Genomic DNA, 16,050 nt, shown 5'->3' with positions numbered 1-16,050 from the left:
CATGCTTTTACAAATGTCAGGGATGGGTTTCATGATTAAATGCATCTGGTGACTGAGACCCCAGCATGCTCCTTCCAGGGTCCTCCCATGGATCATTCTCCTCCTGTGAATCTGTATAGCACCAGGGCCCAGGACGGAATCTTCAGAAGGTCCAAGGTATGGCCCTTGGACCATGTGGCCTCAGATCATGTGGCTGAACCAGCTCTGGTGTGTTCAGCAGCTTTCCATCACTGTAACAAAATGTCTGAAATAAATAACTTATAAGAAGGAAAGGTTTATTTTGGCTCATGGTTTTAAAGTCCACAGTTGGCTTGTTGCTTTGGGGCGTAGTGAGGCAGCAGATTGTGATGGGGAGTACCTGGGGGCGTGCATGGTGGCCAGAAATCAAAGAGAGTGACAGGAGGTCCAGGGTCTCCATAACCCCTTCCAGGGCACACCCCAGATGACCTGACCTCACTCCCTCCAAGCCAGCCCCACTTCTTTTTTTTTTTTTTTTTTGGTTCCTTACTTTATGGCACTGATAGTATTCCCTTTGTCAGCATACATTGGGCACCTATAAGGCACAAAGCTCTGTAGCAGACCCAGGTTTACAAAAACAGAGCAATTTACTCCTCCTAAATCAAATGAAAACAAACTATACATTATCAGCATTGCTCTTTGACACCCTCCTTTTTTTGCACACACGAAGATGTAAGTTCCACGGAAAAGTAAATGTGTCCTAAGTGACATAAATTTAACAAAGTTTTATAAAATTAAAGAGTCTGAGCCTGATATTACATAAATAATGTTTGTAAGTAAGTTGTATGACAACAGATTACCCTCCTAATTGCAATTTTATAAAATCCAGCCAGCACAAAGTTAGCATCTTAAGACAAGAGTTTCATAACCCCACCAGCCTCTTTTTGGCCACTTTCCAGCACTCTAGAAATACAGCCTGGAGAATTTAGGTATTATAAACTTCTTCTACATAAACAAGTTTCTTTTCCGGTTTTTAAATATTCAATTTCAGTTTCTTTCTTTCTCTTTTTTCCTTCCTTTCTTTGTGGTGCTGGAGATTGAATCCAGGACCTGGTACATGCTAGAGACCTCCTATCATTGAGCTATATCCCCAGCTGTTTCGGTTTCTTACACTGGTATCTGAGCTATGAACACAAATTTATCAGGCAATCACAAATTTTTTTCCATGAAATTAACTCAGGATAGATGGGAGTGCCTGCTCCTTTGGAAGTGGAATATATTCCTTTTCTCTTTCCCGTGCTTGCTTCTAAAATTCCCTCGTAATTAGTTTCATAAATTTAAGGCAAATTTTCAGGTCACTTGATGGTATAATTACTAAAGGCTTTTGGTGTATATGTACTAGGAGTATTATCTTAAAACTTTTTGATAGAAAGTCAGTTATTTAAAAAAAATCAACACACATCTATCACTTTTACCTCTATGCTTAAAGCAATGATGTGAGTTGAGAAATTTGGTCCTTGTTCTCTTGGCCCCCCAGAAGAAGCATTCCCTAAATATGGCTTTGAATTTTCCAGTTGCATACAGAGTTTTCCTGGGCATTGTACCCTGCTATAGTTTTCTTGTTAAGGACATCCTTAACTTTAATACAATGTTTGTGCTCTGTATTTTCTTCTTAAAAGAGGAATAAGATGAACACAGTGCAAGTTATGGCCCTTGTATGTTAAGATGAAACAGTTTCCATAGAAACTCCAGTATGAGGCTCTGTGGTCCCTCCTGACCTAGACACTTGAGTTTCTCTTTCTTCCACCTCTCCCTCTGTGACTACTACAGCATCTACCTCAGCTACCTCTTCAACCATGGTGAATTCAACTCCATTAGGCTGTTGTCGGGCCATAGCCTCCAGTTTAAGGCGGTACTCTTCTGCTTCCTGCTCTTTCTTTAGGAGTTGGTGTCGATATTCCTGCGCTCTTCGATTGGCCTCCTGGAGTTGCTGCTGTCGTAACTCTCTTTCTCTGCCTTCCTTGCCTTCTTCCACACTGTTTGTCATCTCTTCCATCCTTGGTTTCTTTGCTAGTGGTAACTTCTCTACTTCTTCTTCTTCAATTACAGTCTCTTCTGCAACCTGACCAGCAGGTACAGTTAGAACTTGCTGTCCATCTTGCATAGTTACAATAAATGGTTGGCCAATGGCTCCAGCAGGGATTGCAGTTTGGATATTACCCAGAGGGACTCCATCAGTCACTATGGTGATGACTCTTTGGTCTCCACTCCCTACCACTTGCTGGATCGATGAGTCAACAGAATTTCCTTGTATGATTTCCTCTGAATTAGCTGAGGTTGTTTTGGTGCTGGTTGAAGAAACAAGGCTAGCAAGGTTAACAACTTCTCCGGAGGTGAAGATGAATGGAGCAGCCACAGTCACAGGGTTAGTCACAGAGCTGGCTCTCTCAGGATTAGCATTCACCTGATTCTGCATTGCTTCCTGAAGGATGACCAAAATCTCAGCATTGTTTTTCTCCAGGGCTATGTCAAAGGCAGATTTATCAGATTTGCTGAAAGCATGGACATCAGCTCCATATTTGATGAGTAACTCTACCACATCCCGATGGTGGTGCTCTGTGGCCCAATGCAAAGCTGTCATCTTCAGCATGTCCTTGGCATTCACATCTGCTCCATTCCAGTCTGTGGTAAATGGGGCACCGTTTGCCATTAATGTTCTCACTTCATCATCTTGGCCTTTTCTTGCTGCTTCTAGCAACCTCTTCCCCAAGTCCACCAAAGACATCTTTATGCATAAGAGCAAAAGTTTTCAGGTAGCTCCTCGTCCGGGACGCTGCCGGCTCCACTTTCACCGAGCCCGCCAGTTTGGTCTCATTTCCTTCTCCAATTAAGACTCCCTGTCAGTGACGGTTACTTTTTGGTCTTTTCATGTATGCATATTTTGGGGGCCTTTACCCCCCCTCGTGGAGAAATGGGGGCAACCCCAGCCCCACTTCTTAAAGGGTCCTCTACTTCCCAGTAGTGTCAAGCTGGGGACCAAGTCTTTAACGAAGGAGCCACTGGGACATTTCAGATTCAGCCATACCCCAAGCATCTCATTCAGGGATTCCAGGAGCACAGGGTGGCTCTTCCAGGATCCTTCCTCCTGTGTCATATGCCCCATTCAAATCTCGCGAGCTTCTACCATGGTCTGCAGATGGGCCTCCCTAGAGGGGAACTCATGTCTCCTAGGACTGGATCCCATTAATGGTCCAAAAGCAAAAAACCACACACTAGTGCTGGCTAAGTGAGCCCAGGGTCATCCAAATACGTCTGCCACTTGCCAGAGAAATACAGAAGATGATCCGGTGGTCTTTGTGGTTGATGTGAGCAGAGAAATAGTCTAAGCCTGGACAAAGCTGACTCTACCCAGTAGAATTCAGTACAGTGGCAGAATAATAAGGGGCATGATGGACGATTGAGTGGAACCCAGGACCCAGAGCAGGATAGGCAGGTGCTGTTCAGCTGAGCCATGCCCCAGCCCCATTATGAACAGTTTTATGCCAATAAATTTGACAAATGAAATTAAATGGACAACTTGTTTGAAAAAAAAAAAAAAAAAAGATTTCAAAGTCCACTCAACAAAAGTCGACAGCCTGACTCGTCCTGAGTCAATTAAAGAAATTAGATTTTTTTGTAAAATAAGCTTCCCACAAGGTAAAAGAACAGAGCAGACGCCAATGATTTCACTGGTGAATTCTACCAAACCTTTAAGGAAAAAATAATACAAACAGGACACAAGTCCCCCCCAAAAAAAATTTTTTTAGTTTCCCTTTTTTATTTGTATTTATTTTTTCAAATTTATTTTTATTGTAAACAAAATGGGATATATGTTGTTTCTCTATTTGTACACAGAGTAAAGACATACCATTTGTGCAATCATACATTTACATAGGGTAATGTTTGATTCATTCTGTTATTTTTCCCTCCCCCAACCTCTCCCACCCCTCTTTTCCCTCTGTACAGTCCCTCCTTCCTCCATTCTTGCCCCTTCCCTCCCCCATTATGTGTCATCATCTACTTATCAGTGAGATCATTCTTCCTTTGGTGTTTTGAGATTGGCTTATCTCACTTAGCATGATATTCTCCAATTTCATCAATTTGCCTGCAAATACCATAATTTTCTTCTTCTTTATGGCCGAGTAATATTCCATTGCATACATATACCACAGTTTCTTTATCCATTCATCAATTGAAGCACATCTAGGTTGATTCCACAATCTGGCTATTGTGAATTGAGCAGCTATGAACATTGATGTGGCTGTATCTCTGTAGTATGTTGATTTTAAGTCCTTTGGGTAGAGGCCAAGGAGTGGGATAGCTGGGTCAAAGGTGGGTCCATTCCAAGTTTTCTAAGGAATCTCCACGCTGCTTTCCAGAGTTACTGCACTAATTTGCAACCCCACCAGCAATGTATGAGTGTACCTTTTTCCCCACATCCTCTCCAACACCTATTGTTGCTTGTATTCTTGATAATCGCCAGTCTAATTGGGGTGAGATGAAATCTTATGGTAGTTTTGATTTGCATTTCTCGTATTACTAGAGAAGTTAAACATTTTTTATATATATCTGTTGATTGCTTGTAGATGATCTTCTGTGAAATGTCTGTTCATTTCCTTAGCCCATTTATTGATTGGATTATTTGTATTCTTGTTGTAGAGATTTTTGAGTTCTTTATATATTCTGGAAATCAGTGCTCTATCTGAAGTATGAGTGGAAAAGATTTTCTCCCACTCTGTAGGCTCCCTCTTCACATTGCTGATAGTTTCCTTCACTGAGAGAAAGCTTGTTAGTTTGAATCTATCCCAGTTATTGATTCTTGCTTTTGTTTCTTATGCTATGAGAGTCATGTTAAGGAAGTCTATGGCCATACTACCAAAAGTGCTATACAGATTCAATGCAATTCCAATTAAAATCCCAAGTGACATACCTCACAAAATAGAGCAAGAAAACATGAAATTCATCTGGAAGAATAAGAAACCCAGAAAAGCTAAAGCAATCCTTAGCAGGAACAGTGAATGTGGGGATATCGCAATACCAGACCTTCAACAATATTACAAAGCAATAGTAACAAAAATAGCATGGTATTGGCACCAAAATAGACAGGTAGATCAATGGTACAGAATAGAGGACATGGACACAAACCCAAATAAATACAATTTTCTCATACTAGACAAAGAGGCCAAAAATACGCAATGGAGAAAAAATAGCCTCTTCAACAAATAGTGCTGGGAAAACTGGAAATCCATATGCAGCAGAATGAACCTAAACCCCTATCTCTCACCCTGCACAAAACTCAACTCAAAATGGATCAAGGACCTTGAAATCAGACCAGAGACCCTTCATCTTATAAAAGAAAATGTAGGTCCAAATCTTCAACATGTCGGTCCAGGATCAGTCTTCCCTTTTTTATTAATGAGAAGGTTCTGTGGTTTCAAGTCTTGATGCGACACCATTCTTCTGTGGCAATAAGTTAATCCATGTAGAATTTGGTATAGAAACATCAGATACTCAAGGACCAGAGACAAATATTTATCTGTGTAAATGATGTCTTGTAAGGTTACTATGTTTGCATGTTGTAAATCCTTTAAGAGTGAAACTTCTCTTTTAGCTGTACTGGGTGTGCCTTCTTTGTGTTCCAAACAGAATTTCCACCAAATTCTCTGTCAGTTTACTTTTTCCTTTATAAACTATTGCAAATGTACCCTCCATTGAGATCCATCTATGTTTATGATTTCTGAGACAAACACCTGTTGGTGACTGGACTTCATCAGATGACTTCCAGAAGATTGGTCAATCTCAACATCTGATCCCATTTTTAGATATTTGTGATCAATATCTCTTTGGGGATGGCCAAATCCACAGTTGAAGAGGTCGCATGGCCAGCCTCTGACTCCATGTCCCCGTTGAACAGAGCCTGGCCCTGCTCCACGCAGCTGCCGCCACTCCCCCCCAAAAAATTGTGGAGGAAGGAATACTTCCCAGTCATTCTACAAAGCCAGCCTTATGCCGATGCACACACCAGACTAAAGACATTGCAAGAAAACTGCAGGTGCACGCTCCTCATGAGCACAGGGCAGAAAAATGTCTGCCAGAGACTTGCACGTGAGTGTCCACGGCAGCCTCGCCTGGCACAGACGGAACACAGGACACAATGCAAAACCCACCAAAGTACACGGTGAACCAGCTTACAACAGAACTGCACCCAGCCCTGCAAGGATGTGAACTGTCTGCTCTCACTGCAGTGTGGACAGACTCCAAGCAATCGTGTTGAGTGAAAGAAGTCAGACCAAAAAAAAAAAAAAAAAAAAGTAAAAAAACTTGCATACTTTATTATTTCAGTTAATAAAATTCTTTTAAAAAATTCAAAATTTCTGCCGAAATGGAGAGCAAACTGGTATTTCCCTTGAGGAAACTTTGGGGCAATGGAAAGGCTCATCATGTTGATTGTGGTGAGTTTCATGGATGTGTACGTAAGTGAAGGCATCAAAGTACATTTTAAATAAGAAATGATGAATAAAAATGTTTAAATGTGCTTTTTCTCTTCCCCCCTGCAGTGTTGGGGGTGGGAACCAGGTTTCCCAACCAGAAGCAAGGACACTGCCACTGAGCCACACCCCTCGCCCAACAAAAAATAGTTTTTAAATTCATGTTGGCAGACCACACTGTCCCTTGGTGACTGTGTACCTGGTAGGGAGGCGACAGGACCTTGAAAAGCCAGAGATCAGAAACCACGTCTCCCCTTGGCCATAGACATCAGGACCTCCCAGCCGGTGCCTGGATTTCTCTGGAATTTCTTTCCCTCCCCTCACTTGCTTTGAGAGCCAAGTTCCCCCGGTGCTCAGCTTGGTGCCTCCTTAGCACTCTAGCAGGTGTTGGGTAGGTGCTTGTTGGTGGGGCTGCACTCTGCACTCAGGAGACCACGGCCCCGAGTCTACCAGGCACAGCCTCTCTTGGCATGGCCTCCCCGCGGGCTCTTCTGAGGCCTGACAGCAGACTGAGGCTGTCCACGTGCCATGGTCACACATCTCAGTGGGAAGTGGAGACAAGTCTGCACTTTGCTCAGCTACACAGACTCGCTCACCTTCCTGCCCAAGCCCAGGCGCTGCACGGAGCCTGCTGCACAGATAAGGGGAGGTGCACAGGTCAAGGTCCCGGGAAGGAGGAACAGGAGCCCAGGGCCTTGTTGGGGCAAGGGGCAGTGGCAGTGCACGTGCCCGGGTCCTGCTGCTGGGCACTCCCAGCTGCACTTGGACTCTGCGAGCCTCGCCAGGCAGCGTGTGGGGGGGAGTGCACCGCCCCAATGAAAACCAACCCACACAGGAGAGAGAAGATGGCGAAGCTGTTTCAGGCATAAAAGAAAGTCTCATTGGCGATTAACTGTGTCTGGAGGCGGGGCCTGTGGGCTTCTCCTGCTAAACGTCAGTGAACACCTCCCTTGCCCTTCCTGCGCCCTCAGTGGAGAAAGCGTCCTGTGAAATCCAGTTACACCACAGATCAGGCTTTCTCGCAGTTCAGACTGGGCTGTTCTCAGCTACCCCAAGAGCAGCTGCACTGCTCTAGAAGCCCCGGCTTGCCCTCCACTTCCATGTCTGAACTCCAAAGTCATGGAACGTGGGTGGTGGAAGGAACTTGGAGAGGACCTCCTCTGTGCAGATGAGGTTCTGCAGATGAGGAGCCTGAGCAGGGAGGCGGGCGGAGCTGGCCTTGCCCAGTGGGGTCCTGACGCCAGAGTCCCCTGAGGCCGGCAGGCTTCCTGTGGTCAGGAAGGGAGGAGCAGGGGCCTCAGGGCAGGCTGGTTGCTCAGTCAGTAGGGTTTGGGCTCTGGGGGAGCAGCCAGGGTGGACTGGCCTCCGCCAAAGGAGAGTGTGATGCTAGGTGCACCCACAGCCAGTTGGGGCCAGCCACTGGGAAAACCACCTCCACGTCAGCTTGCTGCTGGAATCCTCAGTGAGCTAGGGGGATGTCCCCTGGAGCCCTCAGAGCCCACTCCTTTAGGGGACCCCCATCTTCTGACTTAGAGCCCGCTGGTTGCCTGATGGAGGGCAGGCCTCCCTCGCCTCTTCATGAGACCATTGTTCAACGTTGGCCAAGCCCATCACCACCTCTTACCCCGTCTCCAGTGGGAATCCCTATTGCACAGTCCCAGGGCTTCTACCCAGCCACCCCCTGAATGCCTCCATGCACGGGCAGGTCCTCTCAAGACTGCCCCCCTGCACTGTCTCTGGGGGGCCCGGGAGGCAGCCGGCCGACCTTTCGCAACTGATTCTGCCCCTGAGAAGTCACTTATCTTCTCTGCCTCATTTTCCATGGAGAAGTGGGATACTTGTGGTAAATCAGCATTTGCGTGTAGGACTGTCGACAGGAGAAACCCTCCCAGTGGGTTCGAGGCTCCTGCCCAGGGCCTCCGTGTGCCTGACTGACCTGTGGCCAGGTCCCCCACTTCTCACTGTCTGTAAGCTCATCCTGGAGCGGCCTCAGGCCTTCGGGCCAGAAGTGCTGGGGAGCCACACCCCTCCGTGAGAGTTGGGTACAAATGCCCCAGCGCCCTCGCCCTCGAGCCAAATCAACCTGCGGGTGCTGCTCAGGCGTCTTGTGGCGTATGGGGCTAGCGCCTGGAGGGAGCAGCCTCTTGCAAGGGCCCTGGGGTCAGCTACCTTCCCTCCCCACCTCTCCATACCCTGGCCAGCATTTAACTCCACCTCCCAAACGAACCTACTGTCCTCCAGTCCTGGAGTCTGTTTCTGAGGGTCCCCAACCAAGCGGCAGGTAAAGCGCTCCACCTGGAGCCTGGGGGAGCCCAGTGGTCTCGGGTTGATAATCTTTGCAGCTGGGCTGCCTGGTGGGACACTCCGTTCCACCTGGACTGCCCCAGACCCTCCTCCTCAGTCTGGCATTTGTCCCCTTCCACTGTCCCTTTCCCAGAAGTCTCTCCTGTCCCTGGGGAGGATGGACTGGGACATTCCACTACCCTTTGTCATTCAGTTTGGTTTTTGATGTCCAAGAGATTCTGGCATCCCGGCCGCCTTCTGTCCCCAGTGCTGGCCCTCAGCTGTGCCCTGGCACAGGAAGGGACCTGCTGATCAGTAACATCTTCGCCACCCAGCACCGGTCATCATCGCGGGAGCCTCGGACAGGCTGGGTCCTTGGGCTGAGCTCTTTTCTTTCCTATGGCAATGTCCACAGTCTGCACCTGCTGGGGCAGGTGGCCGGTGGGGACTCCCCGCCTCAGTTCTCATGGGAGGTCAGTGCCTTTGGTCTCTGAGGGGCAGGTCCACACCCCCGGAAGTGGAGAAGACAGGAGTCGGAGCCCCTGGTGAGCTTCTGGGCTTTGCAGTAAGCGTCTCGGCTTGCCTGGGGGGGACAGAATGTGACCAATGGCTGTCTTGTTTCCCTTTCCCACCTGACCCATCCTGTTTTCTAGTCTCTGATCTGGGGGGCCCAGTCTCCTCCACCCCTTAGACACACCCCTTTAACAAAAGCCTTCCAGGGGAACTCGCCTTGTAAATGTGTGCCATGTCTTCTCTCCTCCTTTGCTGAAACATTTAAATTACAGACATCGTGAGATTTCATGCCTGAATATCTTCTTATTGGATCTTTTGAAAATATCATCGTGCTTTTCTCTGATACCTTTAGGTCACGTACCAAAATTTTACATAATTCCTTAATATCACCTGAGATTCCTACCGTAGTCAAAGAGCGGCAATTGCCCCCAGAATAGTCCTGTGATTGCTCCCATCAGGCGCCAGGGGGTGCTGTTGGGCTCTTTATAGAGAGTTTCAATGTTTCCTGGTTTGTGTGTGTGTCCTTTAGCCAGCCGGATACAGCCAGGGTAGGACCAGCGGGGACTGTGAGGGCTGGCTCGTCAGACCTAAGACTGAGCTCTGGGGCTCCCTACCCTCCTGTGAGGGCTGGACGCCTCTCCTCAGGACCCTCCTTCAGTGGGGATCTCCGGGCCAGGGGAGCGGTCACCTGAGGACGAAGACAGAGAGAGGCTGCCCAGCTGTGGCGTGTGCTCAGTGCCCTGGAATCAGCTGTCCCCAGACTTCTGGACCTTCAGCCGTGGAGCCCAGGCGAGCCCTGTGCTGTGGGGCTTCTTGCTTTCCTCTCTTTCCTTCCCCACTGTTGTTTTGTTGCTGGGGAGTGAACCCTGTCTTGTGCAGGCCAAGCCCACGCTCTGCCACGGGCTGCACCCCACCCCAACCACGTTGTCCTCCTGGAGGTCCTCACATGCTCTGGTGGGAGACCCTCAGCTGCAAGGTGACATTTGGGACCCTAGAACCAGATCCCCTCTCCACCTACCCAACCGACCCACACTCACATCCCATCGCATGACCCGACCATTTTAAAAAGGCGACTGAGTCCAACTTGGTCGAGGGTTTGGGTAGAAGGGTGGGGAAAAACTAGTGTCAATAAAAGGGACTAAACAGGAGGCTGCGGTCATCGTCCTGGGAAGAGGCCCTGGTGACATAATCTCGAGGGAGCTGGTGGCAACCAGGTACCTGGAAGGGACTGAGAGATTTGGAGAGGTGGCAAGAAGCTGGGAAGGATGGGGAGGGTGATCCAGAGGGGATGGCATGGAGGAACGACTTCTGATGTTGCATTTCAAAATAGCTAGTAGGACTTGAATGTCCCCAACACAGAGAAATGACTGCTACTCAGGTCTGATCCTTAGACACTTTATACAGGTACACCTGGCCCAGCTGCTGCCTGGCCTTGCCACGGCTGGTTGAGGGAACTTGTCCCACTTAGTGAGACCTATAGACGTGACATCATAGGTGCTGGCTGACATCTGCGATGGCCCCATAGCCTTTTATTTCAGAGAAAGAAGGAAACCAGTTAATATCACCCTCCATAAATATATACAATTATTATATTCAATTAAAATATATTTTAAAGAGAGAATCTGGAGATAAGACCAGCAGGACTTGGTAATGAACCGGGCGGGGGCTCAGGAAGACAGATGCTTACAGCATCTGCTGCTTTTCTCATCCCTCGCTGGGCTGATGGTGCTATTTACTGAACGTGGGGTCCCAAGAAGAATACCAGGCTTGCGGGGAAGCCATGAATTTAGTTTTGCACACATCGTGGTTGAATCACCCCCAAATCCTGGAGTTGTATCTGATTGGGCCGCTGGGATCGGATCACCCCTGAAAACAACCCTTGCGGCCAGCAGAATGGAGCATGCGGACCAGTCATCCCCTACCCTAAACATGTGACTGAGAGTCTGGAGGACACAGAGCAGTAGCTGTCCCTCAGAGATCTGTGAGTAGGTGTGGCCTGGGTTGGGCTTGGGTGTCCTTGATACCTGCTCCCAACGTGACTGAGGTGCAACTTGATCACACCTTAACATTGGGAACCTGCGCTTCTGCCCCTCTTTAAAGTCACTTTTGATGCCTTCAGCCCTGCCTTCTACATTAGCATTCATGTTGCTCTGTTTGCATTTGCCTCATATGTATCCGCTCATCCCTGTATTTTAAACACTCTGTGTCTTATGCTTAAGATGTGCTCTAGATTTTTGTTCTCTGAGTCAGTCATCAGAGAGTCCTTTCCCCTGACTAGCAGAGTTTAATCCATTCACATTTGTTGTAATTGGGCTTGTTCTGGATCTTGTGTTTTATTTCTTGTATGTTCTTGCTATTTTTACATTGTTCTATTTTTTTTTTTTTTTTTTTTTTTTTTTATTGATTAACTTTACTTGAATTTTATATCCATGATTTGGGAGTTTTACTTTATTTTTACTAATAGTTCCCACTGAGCCCTTGAGGATCTTTTTTTTTTTTTTTTTGCGGTGCTGGGGATTGAACCCAGGGCCTTGTGCTTGTGAGGCAAGCACTCTACCCACTGAGCTATCTCCCCAGCCCGCCCCTTGAGGATCTTATGGGTGCCCAGAAAGCTCAGGTGTGGATTCTATAGGTTGGCCCACAGCACTCGGGCTCCCAGAGGCCCAGGCTAGGCCCTCTCACACAGCACTGCCTCCCCCGACCCCCAGAACACAACCCCTGAGCTGGCTTACCTTGATGTCCCCTCCGTGTGTCCACACAGAGGGACATTCCACTGTGTTCCTCCCTCACCCACACCATTCCTCCAGGGACAGCTGAGCTGTGCTAGCAAATCTTCTGTGGCTCCCAGAAGTTCCTACATTCAGACCCAGAGCCCCATAAAGATGAAGTTTAGCAGAATAGCCACACAGCTCCCCCAGGCTGGGGAGGCCCCTCAGCTCAGTTCTAAAGTCCTCCACAGATAGAACACCACAGCAACCTGTCCCTCTCCCACCCAGCAGCCTCTGGTGTCTCTTCCTCCTGGTAAAATCCATCATTCTGGACTAGAAAGAAAGACATCACCAAGAAGTCGCTCACTCTAGGGGAGTGCAGCAAACGGATCGCCAGCCTAAGAAGCAGGACACATGGCTTCTAGACCCGTTTGCATTTGCTGCCTGGACACCTGGAGAAAATCACTCAGCCTTTCTGCACCTGATCCTGGTCCTCAAACATGCCTCCTCTGGGAGTCCGGTGATCTCGGGGCAGGGATACCCCATTTGGAGGATGAAGTAGATTCCACCAGGTGGAGAGTGGGGGAAGAGAGCAGCAGATGCGGCACCCTCCTTCCCATGTTCGGGGGGCCCTGCCTTGGGCCCCTCATGGATGTCGGGTCCTTTTGCTCTTCTGGAGGATGAGCGGTCCCATGGATATTTGGGAGCTGGGGTCTGGGGATGCTCTGCCTGCCCAGTTGGATCTTTGCATCTAAGGACGACGTGAGCCGGCAGACTCTTCTCAAGTCCCACAGAGAGAAGGGCCAGCGTTTGAGCAGCACCCATGCTGTCAGGCTCCTTTCTCTCAAGTTCCGCCCGCGACCCCATAGGAGCTCAGTCTGTTGCCAGGGCCCCTGGGGAACTCAGAGGCCAGTGGGGCACTTACCCCATACTGGAAGAGGTTGGAGCCCCAGACCCCAAAGCCCAGCTCAGCTGCCTTGATGGAGCTGCTTCCCAGCTGCTCCCCCTGGTGCCCCACCTCTGTCACTTCTTGCACAGGCCATGTCCAGGGGTCTGAGGCTCCAAGAGGAAGTGGCAGGAGCACAGGACTTGTAGATGAGTCCTGGTGCCCCACAGCTGTCATCCGTGGCGGTGACTAAACATGACAAAGCCTGCCTTCCCGCCTCCCCACCTGTCCCTGCAACATACAAGGTGCCCCTGTCTCAGTTGGAATTGCATGCGTGGGAAGAGCAGGTGTGTGTCTGAGGCCCTAGTGGAATTCCTGTGGGAGTCAGCGCAGAGCACAGCCCATCCAGCAGCCACCAGCCACCAGCCAACACCCTCGGCCTCACTGACCTCCCTCTGAGGCCCAGGGTCCTCCTCTGCTCCTCCCCAGCCCCTGCATCCCTCTCCCTGGACAGCAGCTATCCCAGCAGGGCTCAGCCTCTGCTCCCCAGCTGCCCTTGTGTGAGGTCCGGGGTCTCCAGGTGCCAGCCTAGGCCTCCTGTGTAGCTGTGGCACACAGATGTCACCTACCCAGGCCTGAGAGGGACTCCGAGCAATGGCTGACCTCTCCTCCTCTAGCCTGTGCGGGAGCAGAGACAGGGCATCTGTCATCCAGGTGTGAAGCAGCCCCTGGAGGCAACAGGGACCAAAACCTGGGAAACCCACATCCCCCTGGAACAGTCCAGGGACAGGCACTGTGTCCTTGATGTCCTTCCGTTTATGAACAACACCGAGGCCTGGACCAGAAGCCCTCCAAGGTCCTGCGGTCCTGGCCGTGGCCACCATGGCCCAGCACCTTCCCCACAGAGGCAGGCAGCCCTGCTCAGCCCCTCTAACCTGTCCACCCAAGACCTCCCCGGCTCCAGCTTTTAACAAAACACAGCAACACAAAGAGCCCTTCAGAAAACCCTGGGCACTGTTGACGGGAACCCCGGTGGGCGCTTCCTGAGGGTCTGTTCCCACTGGAACTGCAGGTCCTGCTGCGGTCCTCCTCTGTCCCTGGATATCCCCAGTAGGCCTGGTGGCCTTCCTCCTGCTGACCTCCGGGGCTGGGCTGGGGCTGCGTGGGAGACACGTTCCTGGCACAGGCTCCACGGCCCCCGGAGAACATTTTGGAAAACGACATCAGCTTCGGCAATTTCACTGAAGAAGTGAACTTGACCTCCCAATGACTGTCAGGGAAGCCTCCTCATTTTCTCTTGGGTTGCAATTTGTTTTTGTTGTTTTGAAACTAAACTCAGCCACCCTCCTCCTCCGGGCTGCTCTGTAACAGTGAAAGGTGAAATCACCTGTCAACCCGCTGTAATCACAGCGAGACCTGGGTAGTTACAGTTTCCATAAAAGTCGCAAAAATGTCAACTTGTAATTAGAAGCTTTCATTTTTTGCCTTCCAATACTTCTCGTTTTAACCTTTCGATAAAATGAAAAGAGAATACAACCGACGACAAAAAATGTCAAAAATTTTAAATGCTGAAATTGTCCAGATATTTTTCTTTCACGTTATTATTTGTGTCCGATTGTTGTTATTATGGAATCAATGCTAGTTCATTGGGGTGGACATCGTGATCCACCCCCCTCTCACCCTATTATTTAAACCCCTGCTGTGGAAACTTCCAGATCTTTTCGTGTGTGTACGCAGGAGCACGCACACACATGGCATGCCTGTCTTCGTCTCCAAACTAATTTGCTGTGGTTAGACAAAGTCCAGCTGCTTCTATTTCAAAACTGAGCAAGTTTAATTGGTTAAAATTTGCCTTTTTTTTTTTTAAATTTAAAAACAGAATTTGGGGGCTGGGGCTGGGGCTCAGTGGTAGAGCGCTTGCCTAGCACGTGTGAGGCACTGGGTTCCGTTCTCAGCACCGCATATAAATAACCCATCAAAAACCAAAAAAGAAATTAAAAAAAAAAAAAAAAAAAAAAAAAAACAGAATTTTATCTTACTTTCTCTCAAGAGTAGTCGTTTGGACAATCGGTTCCTTCCTGGCTGCCCCTCTTCGTCATCTGGGGATGAAGGGGATAAGTGGTTGTCTTTGTTTCATTCCACTGTCCCCATGGGACCTCCAGAGGAATAACAGAAGCAGCCACAAGGGCCTGCTCCTCCAGGGTGGCGGGATGGTGGGGCCTGGGCGGCTACCAGCCACCTCCCCAAAAAGACTCCATTCTTTGGCTCAGACCCTTCCTTCCAGTGATAAAGGGGTTGCCCACCACAGTGCTTCTGGAGAGAGGGAGGTTCATCTCAAGTTCACTGTCAATCTCTGGGGCAAAACAGAAGATGGTCCAGAGGTCTTTGTGGTGATGTGGATGGAGAAGTGCAGCAAGAAAGAGTGGAGCAGGAACATGTCCTACGTCCAGTGCAGAGAAGAGCACGTGTAAAGGCCCTGGGGTGGGCACACATTTGGTGTCTGTGGGATTTTCAAATGCATGCATTTCTTGAGAACGATTTGGCATGCCTGAGGAACACTACAGCCAGAACCCAATGAGCAAGATGGGGAGAGGTAAGAGATGATACTCAGAAAACAGCCAGGGGTCAAACGGATGCAGACACAAGCCTAGTTCTGGGATTTCTTCTGTGTGAGGGAAACCACTGGAGGGTTTTAAGTAGGAAAATGACATGATTTGTGTTTTATTTTAAAGGGAATAAATAGTAATAAAGAATAATGAATACCTACGAATCCACCACCTCCCATTAAGGGGAGGACCCCACTATTCTGCACTGGCTGTTTTTCTTATACCTTAACTAGGCATTTTGCTGCCCTAAAATGATACGCATCACATTGTGTTGTTCAGGTTTTTATAAATATCAGGCTACATATTTTTCCTGCCACTTGTTTTGTTGCTCAGCCGTTGTGAATTCTACCCTGTGGGGACGTCTAATTCTAGCTTGTTCTTTGCCAATACCTAATATCTCTAAGACATCCTTATTTTATACTCTGTTAACAGGTGTTATTTCCTATATTTTTCAACTGCAAATGATGCTGCTATGCACATTTTGGTTTCTTATGTGTATACGTAAGTTTCTCTAGCAGGTGAATACATAGGAGTGTGGTTTCTGGATCCCACGATCCGTACCTGCTCAG

At 48.7% G+C, this 16,050-nt stretch overlaps 1 protein-coding gene across 1 annotated transcript; it reads right to left on the bottom strand.

The window, feature by feature from the left end:
- Positions 1–1,389: 1,389 nt before the first annotated feature.
- Positions 1,390–2,931, bottom strand: LOC306670120 (GA-binding protein subunit beta-2-like). The gene has a single exon (XM_079154618.1). It carries the CDS (start codon positions 2,741–2,743, stop codon positions 1,679–1,681), a length of 1,065 nt encoding a protein of 354 aa, XP_079010744.1. The 5' UTR covers positions 2,744–2,931; the 3' UTR covers positions 1,390–1,678.
- Positions 2,932–16,050: the final 13,119 nt, after the last annotated feature.

Source organism: Sciurus vulgaris, assembly GCF_902686455.1.
Source record: "Sciurus vulgaris genome assembly, chromosome: 1".
Classification (NCBI taxonomy): domain Eukaryota; kingdom Metazoa; phylum Chordata; class Mammalia; order Rodentia; family Sciuridae; genus Sciurus; species Sciurus vulgaris.
This window is presented reverse-complemented; position numbering and strand designations above follow the sequence as displayed.

Coding starts and splice junctions, on each gene's coding strand:
- LOC306670120 (XM_079154618.1), bottom strand. CDS start 2,743: ATGTCTTTGGTGGACTTGGGGAAGAGGTTGCTAGAAGCAGCAAGAAAA.